The sequence below is a fragment of the Doryrhamphus excisus genome, linkage group LG3 (assembly GCF_037039965.1).
Source record: "Doryrhamphus excisus strain RoL-2023G ecotype Guam linkage group LG3, RoL_Dexc_Guam_v1.1, whole genome shotgun sequence".
Lineage (NCBI taxonomy): Eukaryota > Metazoa > Chordata > Actinopteri > Syngnathiformes > Syngnathidae > Doryrhamphus > Doryrhamphus excisus.
Window position 1 is genome coordinate 19084732 of NC_136359.1, and position 9939 is coordinate 19094670.

Below are 9939 nucleotides of genomic sequence, written 5' to 3' on the forward strand. Positions count from 1 at the left end.
CTTTTGCTGGTAGGGAATCAGGAACTCCAACCACTTGGCTCCAAGGCTTCTTTAGATATGTTTGTTATTATTTTTTCTGAGGTAATGTCCCTTTGATTACATTGATATCGTTTTATAAACTGTAAAAAAAAAATCTAAATGATCACTTACACGCTCACTTACACTTTTTACAAGCTAGTTGGCATGTATATATTTTACTTAATGAAGGGTGAGATTTATTGACAATCACTACAGTTACAGTTAAACCGTGTATAACCACATTCTTCCTTATTGCTCATTACGTGAGAGGTGCATGCATGAAAGTCTATGTGAATTGTGGAAGCAGAGTAGATTCCGCCAGCGCTCAATTAATGTTCATACTTTTGGTGGTCTGGGTGCTTTTCCTGCCGTTAAAAGATACAATTCTAATCAAGAGAGAGCTATTGATTTTTCAAGGTGCCTGAGACACCTGCTAGCAGCCAACTGACAGGCACTTATGCCCGAAAACCCACAGCTGACATGAACTGATGCCAGTGTACAATGCTGCATGGGGCTGAGTCACACATGCTCACATATAATCACTGTGGGGGGGGGGGGTACTGATTGCTACACAATACCATCATTCTGAATCATATCTCACACGTGGGCTATATCACAGATGGAGATTGGTTTGCAGTGGAGTTTTGTGACAAGGATGCAGAAGACATTTCATGCCGTTTTCCAACCATTTATGGACAACAAAGCTGTATATTTTGCAACAAAATGTTCTCCAGGCTGATCACCGTGGCTCGCCTGTTGTTGTGATTTGTATCTACTGTGGGAACGCTTTGCTAAGCACATTTCCTGCAGCAGTCACATGCCGTGGGCGGCATGGGGCTCACAGCCAACTGTCCCCATCACCAATTCAAAGGATGCAGACGCCATGACTATGGGGGAGATATGTGTGTGATGCAAGCAAACAAAAAACTCTGATTGAAAATGATGAAGTTATATTGATTCTTTATTAGTTAATGCATGGATTTTCTCAACATTATCCGGCATCCTCACACATCACAAAAACATGCATATTAAGCTAATTGGAGACTGTAAATACAGTATGTGTGAATGGTTGTTTGTCTATATACACCCTGTAAGTCACTGGCGACCAGTCCAGTGTGTACTCTGGACTGGTGTAGACTCCAGTTCACTCATGACCCGAATGAGGACCAGCTGTATAGAAAATGAATTGATGAATGAATGTTCAAGAACTCTGTACAAAGGGCCGAACGTTGATATACACATTACAATTTAACAAAATGTACTGGTAGATTCTATTAATTTAGATAAATACTTGCAGAAAATTACCTAGCTATGGCAGCCACATGTACAGACAGTATAGTTTAACAATGTATTGTGTATGTATTAAATGGGGCCTATAAATGTAGTTACAATGTTGTATTCTCATGTTAAATGATTTCAGATAATGAGGTTTTGAGATTTTTTTGAGGTTTTTTGAAGTGAGCTTTGAAAGAAGTTTGGAATGGCTCAAAATGCTTGGTTTGAAAAGTGTGGCAAAACTACCCCTTTGTGATGTCACAGCGGGGCGGATTTCCTTATATGGGTCATATTTAGGAAGCACCTCATTATCTGAAATGTCGTTGGCATTGTTTTTTTTTAAGTTAAGAAGCACTTTGGGTGTGTGACCAATCACAGTGGAATGGGCATGCCCAGAGGCAGGTGGAATAAATGAAAACATATAAATCCAAGGAAATACAGCTGGAATAGGTGCAGATTCTGGAAGATCTAGTATGTTTTCTGTGTGGATTATTGTGAGTCCACAACTCAATACAAAGCATAAGGTCCCCTTTAAGTAAAAATACAATGAAAATATGATTATGTATTATCATTCATTCATTATGTACCACTTATCCTCACGAGGGTCACAGACGTGCTGGAGCCTATCCCAGCTTTCTTCGGGCGAGAGGCGGGGTACACCCTGGACTGGTCGCCAGCCAATCGCAGGGCCCATATAGTCAAACAACCATTCACACTCACATTCATACCTATGGACAATTTGGAGTCGCCAATTAACCTAGCATGTTTTTGGAATGTGGGAGGAAACCGGAGTACCCAGAGAAAACCCATGCATGCACGAGGAGAACATGCAAACTCCACGCAGAGATGGCTGAGGGTGGAATCGAACTCGAGTCTCGTAGCTGTGAGGCATGTGCGCTAACCACTTGTTCGCAGTGCAGCCCTATGTATTATCAATACGGTGCAATTAGTGCAGTAACGTAACTGCATGTTGAAATGTGCAATTGTAAAAGAAATGCAGTACAGGTAGTACTGTAATTTACATATAGAAATGTACATATATGTGCATATAAGATGTATTAAGACGGTTTGTCTGATTCTCTGATGGATGAATTAGCAAATTACGTTTGTCCAGTTTTGCATAGTGTATCATCATGAAGGATGAGACTGCATCGATGGTGAGGACCCCCCTCAACTTCCTTACGTAGGGTAGCCACGCCTCCCGACGCAGGCTCAGTTACGCCTCCCTCCTCTTCCTCCATCACACAAACACACCCACGCACACACACACACACACGCACACGCGCACACATGCTGTGTTCCACATTAGAGACGACTGAAGGGATCATGTCAGGGTGAAGCAGTCAACATGTAAGACATCAGTGAGGAGCAGAGCTCGACGGATGGTGGCTCTTGACAGGTACGGCAGGCTGCAGCAGCACACACCGCCTCCTCACCATCTTCTCTGCATCTGCGTGGATCTTCTGCGTGGACTAACGGTAAGAAGAGTCCTTCACTACAATCTTCTTATTTTCGCAAACTTAACCCAAAGTCAGCCCCCCTCCCCTTTTCCCTCCCGCTGTTAGCCTTTTTTTCCTGCGCAAATGATGTCATTCGGGCCACATACGCAGGGCCGATCGTGCTGCAGTACAAAAATACAGTGGACTAAAAACACTTGACACTGAACTAGTGTTTTTTAAGCTTACTAAAGAGACGACACTGCAATGAACGATTAATATAACCCCCAACACTGCAATACCGGTTGCCAAGTTCAATATACACAAAAAAGAGTATTAAACGAGAGTGCCTGTAAAACACACACACTATAACATTTTAGCATAGAAAACACGGTTCTGTTGCAAGTGTCACAGCAATTTGCTGATTCAAAGTCCATTTTTTTCCTGCGATTTTGGCTCTTGTGTGGTGAAGGGTTGCTGTAGCCATGGAGACAGGACGTGGCATGCGATTTTAAAACTTGAGGGGTGAGAAAGAAGCAAAGAAAGAATGAAAGAAAGGGGTTTGTGCATCTATTGAAGAGCTGCATTTGACCGTAAATAGGCCGTAAGCTTGCATTTAGTAAGTTCAGGCATATTTAAGCCCTTGCTGTCATTCTTTGGTTCCAAATATGTTACAGGAGTCTGTATTTATCACAACCTAAAGTTAAAGTTTGTATGGCTTTCATTTATGCCACATACACAAAAGTAGTCTCTGACAATTTCATGTGTGGTTATAATAGGCTATACATTCAATGATAGCTAACAATAGTAGCTAAACTTGGCCAAATCTTTATTTGTAACTGACAAATATTATTTGTGTACCGTGCTATCCTATGTTGCAATGTATTTTTATATATTTTTAATATATATTTTTCCATTTTTTCCATTGAGGGCCACATACGGAAAAATCAACAAATTTGTTGGGGGCCATTTTGATATTTTTACATATTTTATATTATTTCTATGTTGTAAAAAAGTATTTAAAAAACATCATATATATATATATTAACAGACAAAGATTTATATTGTTTTTTTCTGTTGACACTGTGCCTTTTTTCTCTATTTTTTTCCACTTTTTGATTTTTTAATTTGATTTTAATTTTTTATTTTAATTCTACATTGTGCCTTAAGCCTTAGCTGAAAACTCCAGGTCAAATAGTGAGAATCATGTGGATGGGGTGAAAAGTCCTTTTTACCCTTCATTTTTAAAAAATATATATTTATTTGTAATATGTAATTTGTTTTGCAGTTTTATTCTTTTTTAACAAATATATATTTGCATCAAATTATTTTACAAGAAAAATTATATAGCATAGGTTGGCTGTTGAGATTGTTTGTGTGTGAGGAGGCGTGATATTTAGGTGTGCTGGCGAGACATGGCAGGGACATGGCTGGTCAGTTCTCTCTCATCACGATGAACAGATGGCAGCTCAGGGTTAGCTTGAGGAAGTGCCAACAAGAACATCTATTTGTGTGTTACACACAAATATATTTTGTTAAATTGTTTTGTTTTGTTTTTAGCATACCTAGGTATTACAGGCCTATCTATTATTCCACAGCTTGCATCAAAGATTTAAAAGCCTTTAAAAGTTTTTTTCTTTAAACAGTAGTTCATCCATCCATTCGTCCATTTCCTATGCTGCTTATCCTCATTAGGGTTTAGGGGGTGTGCTGGAGCCAATCCCAGCTGACTTTGGGTACACACTGGACTCGTTGCCAGCCAATCACAAGGCACAATCATTCACACACACATTCATACGTATGGACAATTTAGAGTCGCCAGTTAACCTAACATGCGTGTTTTTGGAATATGGAAGAAAAACGGAGTACCCGGAGAAAATACACACAGGAAGAGCGGAAATTCAAACACAGTAGTTCAATAAAAGCTAATATTAAGTGTTTGTCACCATAAAACAGAACAATTCAAAATGTGATGGGAATTTTAAAACTAAGTGCCAATGTCTCAGGATCGTGTAAAAGATACTAAATTGATTTGCACAAAACTAAGTAGAGTGGCGCATGTGCCAAAGCAGGACCTATTAAATGCGTTTTAGTGAGGATCTGGGTAAATGTGCAGATTCTGGAAGTTATTTTCACTCTATTTCCTTTCTCAGGTTGTTTTGATATGTCACACTGAATGGAGGGCTCTGAAGTTCCATGAAGATGACCCGAACACATCCTCCTGATCTTCTGGCAACAACTCTTCACCGGGACATTCCTCTTTATCCGACCACCAAACACATAGTTTCTCCTCACTGTTCTTTGCAATGCGACTTGAAGATGATTGATAAACCAGAAATCATTAACAAAAGACACTGCCGCAGTTTTGACTTTCTTGAATCTCTGGACGAGCCCCAGTCAGTCTCTTCACCGATGGAGTATCCTTTTAAGCGAGCAGAACAGCAGACATTAAACAAAGACCTAACATGGAACGGACTAGATCAACCAGGACATCTTCGCTTCTCATCTCCAGATCTGTTTAACTCCAGGCACATTCAGCAACACGTCTCCCAAGACAAAAGCAGCCATCTCACATGGTCAGATTCTGTAAATAGAAAAAGATCTAGAAGCGCACCTAGAATCAAGTCCACCCTGACTCCTGTGCCCATCTCAGTGTCTCCTCTGGAGACCAACAAGGACAAGGACGCCCCACAGGCAACATCAGATACTTTGAGGGCCTCTGAAGGTTATTCCTCCAACAGGGCTTTTTTGAATGAGGTCCATCCGATCAAACTGCAACCCCCTCTCTACGTCTCTGATTGTTTTGACGAGGATAAATCAGACAAAACAGCCATAACCCCTCACGTCAGATGCCGTGTTGACATTAAACCAGATGCTGCCGTACTTCAACACACATCCAGACAGATTCCCAACGCACGGCCTGAACGTCACGCTTGGCAAAGATATTCACAGGCTAGTAGCAGCCGGGGTTTGTATGTTCCTCGGCAGATGATCTCCTCGCCCACACCGACTCCAAGTGAATGCTACAGTGGAGATTTTAGACAGGGATATCACTACACCACCAGCATATCTCCCCTGTCTTACCAGCATCTCGACATGTACAGAATGCCCTCACCGATAACACCATATCTAAATCAGGAACAAAGAGCTTACTCCAACCCAAACATCCCTACAAATTTTTTTTATACAGAGGACCCTGTTCGATATCCAGTACCTCCCTTTTCTAGAGCTTACTTTCAGGATGATAGATCCAGTTTAGCCAGCCGTGGTAGTACTATGACGAGTCAGTACGATCCAAGGAATCGGTGGGTGCATACCCTTCCTCTCAGGTCATATTACACAGACCATTTTTCTAATCAAGAGCCAGCACACTCTGTATATAGCACACCCTACTCGACAAGCGAGGCAGGGTCATACTTCTCTCAAACCCCCACCAGCTCTTACTACGGCGATGAAAACCGCTTCAATCCATACCACCAAAGTTGTACCAGTTTGTATTATAACAAGCCGTTTAATTCTTTCGAGGAGCGGTACTTTCCATCGAGGCAGTACCACACGGAAGGCCGCAGACGGCCCAGAATGTCGCAGGCTTTTTCAGATGACTGGTATCGCTCGAGTATATCTGGTTATTCCAACCAGTCTTCTCAGCTCACACCACCAAGAGTAAGAACAGACCCCGGTATACCCCCATGGTATAGTACTTATGGCACAGAGACAAGTAGATTAGGGGCAGAGTCCAAAAGCCACTCCAAGTCGTGGGATAATATTCTCTATCCCCACCATGAGAGAGAACAATCAGTGCCTCGTGGACGAAGCTATGAGAATCTGTTTCACCAAGCAAGGCACAGGGCTTCTCCCAGTGTCACATCTCAACCTGTTATCCTTAACCTATCCAGTTCACCAAAGCGCTACGCTGCCTTGTCTCTCTCTGAGACCTCTTTAGAGAGAGGCCCGAGCAATCCGTGGAAGAATTCCAAGAGCGGCCAGTGGTTTGTGACCCCTGAGATCACCATAACTGACAACGACATATGCACAGGCAACAGTGAGCGGCTTGGCGTGCACCCTGTCAAATGGAATACTATGGAAAGTGAAAAGAAAGCCGCTCCAAGAGTGATGGATGTCAAGAAGTCGTTCAACACAGAAATGACCAAAGAACGGAAACGCAACATCTCCCTTCAACAGAGTTTAGAGCAGCTTGACGAGTTGTTAGCTGACTTGGTTGTTGATTACAAACCACCAACCAGCAGGAAGTCTAGCGGGGACTTTTTGGATCAGCTTAAACAACTGATTACTGAAGATCATGTCAAAGTCAGGGAATCTTCCGAGATTGAAAATGTTGAATGTCTGAATACTCAACTCCCGTCTTCTAAATCCAGTCCCGACACAATCAAAGACCCTGATAGTGGATGTGATGCTTTACAAAGAAGCGCAGAAGAATGTTCTCCAGACCACAGCGTGGAGGAAGATGAAACCATGGTGTGTGCGAACAACAAATGCAAACATTCGGAGAATATGTTCAATGCATGCTTGTACTACAAATCGTGTCACAGTTGCTACACATTTTACTGCTCACGAAACTGCCGCAGGGACGACTGGGAGACCCACAAAGAAAACTGTCTGTATGGACGTGTGAGTAGTGTGTGTCGGCACACGCTCAAGTTCTGCAGAGAAAATGCAGAGATTCATAAAGCCTTCTCTCGTATTGCTAAAGCTGGTTACCTCTCCAGAGGCCGAGGTGTCCTCTTTTTGGGTTTTGCCAATCCAGAGACGGCTGATAACTTTCTGCAGGTTGGGCTTGAGAGCCTTGTCATGTCACCCACATACCTATCCCTCAGAGAGCTGGACGGCTTTAAGGACAACCTGGGTGAATACTGCAAAGATTTGCAACAAGCTGGTAATGAATATGACCCCAGTGAATGTTTCCTCTTGAATGTATCCGTAGCTGTCGGTGAACTCGTGCCTAATAGACCGTCGCCAAGGGTCCAAACACCAACAGTTCGAAAATACGCAAAAGTATCCTTGGCTTCGTCAAGCCCAAACAAAAAGCTTGTGAAGAAGGATAGCGAAATGGAAACTCTCATCCTGACTCCACCCCCTGGAACACCGGATATTGATCAGGAGGGAGAGGAGGGAAGAAAAGCCAGAGAGGTGTGCTTTGTAAACATTCAGCGTGAGCTGAGGATCAGGGGAGTATTCCTTCGTCATGAGTACCCCAAAATCTATAATCAGCTGTGTGAGTTTGTGGAGACCAACAAAAGGTTCACTCCAACAACTATTTACCCAATAGATAAGAGAACAGGGAAACAATTCATGTGCATGATTATGGCCGCATCCGAGCCCAGAACATTAGACTGGGTGGGCACCCCCAATCTGTTGGATGATATCATTTAGGACGGCAATGAATAGGAATTACACTAAATGTACATATTGTAAATACATATGATTTGGAAAATTGAAGACTGACAAAATATTTGCATTTGGCCACTTCCCCTCTTTGCCTCATTGACCTTTTGCACACTTATTGACCTATTACGCACACAAGCACCCACACATGCTGACTGTTTTGATTCTCTTGCATTCAGAGATGTTAAAGATTGCATGTAAACCGGGCACAGCACAACAACTTTGGTGTTTAAGATGTGAATGTGTATAATTTATCATAACTCAATTCCTGCTCAACAATGTATAAAGCACATTTACAGGATATGCACATCTTGTGTACACGTAATAGACACAAACATGTATAATTTAATATAAATCCCACTGAATTTTTGTCTCAAAACTGAAATTTGTATTATACCCTGCAACTGTTGACTATTGGGAGTTTATTCATTTATCTAGTGAACTGTATATCTGTGGCTGTTTTTAGTTCCTGTTTGATAGAAAATGAAGTACAGTCGAGACAGCCTTTTAGTTTCCCACCTCAGTGAGAATTTTACATGAAACTTTGTGTCATGCTTGAGTAACTTGCGTTGTTTAAAGTGGCCTTCATTTAGGAATATGTATATGAAATAAAGTAATGTATAGTTTGAAGTCTTCAGGGGTTGTTTTAACAACCCTTTAAAATGATGAATTTATTTTGCTCAAGGCATGATATTTTTATTCAGATATTTTATTAATAATGTTGCTTAAAATACAATTTTAAAGAAATATTTATGAGCTCGCAGTTGGTGCTCATAAATAAGAGTCTACGTTATGTTATTGATTATATAATCACTTGAATCATACAAACTAATACTACGGTATGTTTTAGGCAATATGCAATAAAAGAGCAACAACGAAATACATAGAAAAATAATAGTATTGTTGATAGGGACTCGTTCCTTTGAACCATGTGTTGTAAAGACTTGTTTTCATTAAAATATAAATGATGAGAATGTTCCCAAAATATCTGCAGCACAGAATCTAGATATGCCTGCTTCCATTGTCACTGCTAACTAAGCTAAAATTGCTCTTTTACTGGATTATATCTTTGTGCAAGACCTTAGAAATTTATATTTTGTGATGTTTATAACACATATAGAGCTATATAATAAATGGAATTGAACGAGTGGCTTAATTGGTTTACATTTGTTTTTCATACACACACATTCAGTTAACATATTTCTTGTTATGGATTGTCCCTGATTAATATAGTACAGTTAAACTTATTGTTTGTTGCTGTTATGCAGGAACAATCAAAATCAGGCACCTGTAAGATAGTATTTTGAAAAAAAAGTTTGCTCAGCAAATTTCACTTTGATTTCGATTTGATTCATTTATTTGCACGGCAAATCAGGTATGGTTCATAAGTCTTGCAACCCTTATTAAATAAATAAGGGTTGAATAATAAAAGTTGAATAAATCCCTTGAATAAATATTCAAAGGGATGCCTTGTTTCCCTTGTTGCAGCACCATCTTGTGGAATAATGGTTGTATTGCAGCTTTGTCATTTGCCGCAAAATGAAACTCATGTCTGAGGCCAGGACTTTATGAAACGTTAGTTTCATGAAGTTATGTATCTCAAAATGCAGTTATTCACGGTGAGGCTGATACATTCAAAGTTTAAAATCCCAACATCCTGGATGTAGATTGAATGTTAGTGGTTAGGATAACGCATATACAAATAAATATACAAAGAATGATATGAACTTTCCTTAAAATACATTAAAAATATTTTCCGCAAATGACAAAAAGGGTTTGGTTTAAAAAAAATGAAATGACAAAATTT

General features: G+C 40.6%; 1 protein-coding gene across 1 annotated transcript; it reads left to right on the top strand.

Moving 5' to 3' along the window:
* The first annotated feature begins 2529 nt into the window (after nucleotides 1-2529).
* Nucleotides 2530-9284, top strand: unm_hu7912 (un-named hu7912). The gene is made up of 2 exons (XM_058071779.2): nucleotides 2530-2771; nucleotides 4883-9284. Exon 2 carries the CDS (start codon nucleotides 4926-4928, stop codon nucleotides 8118-8120), a length of 3195 nt encoding a protein of 1064 aa, XP_057927762.2. The 5' UTR covers nucleotides 2530-2771; nucleotides 4883-4925; the 3' UTR covers nucleotides 8121-9284.
* The last annotated feature ends 655 nt before the right edge of the window (nucleotides 9285-9939 follow it).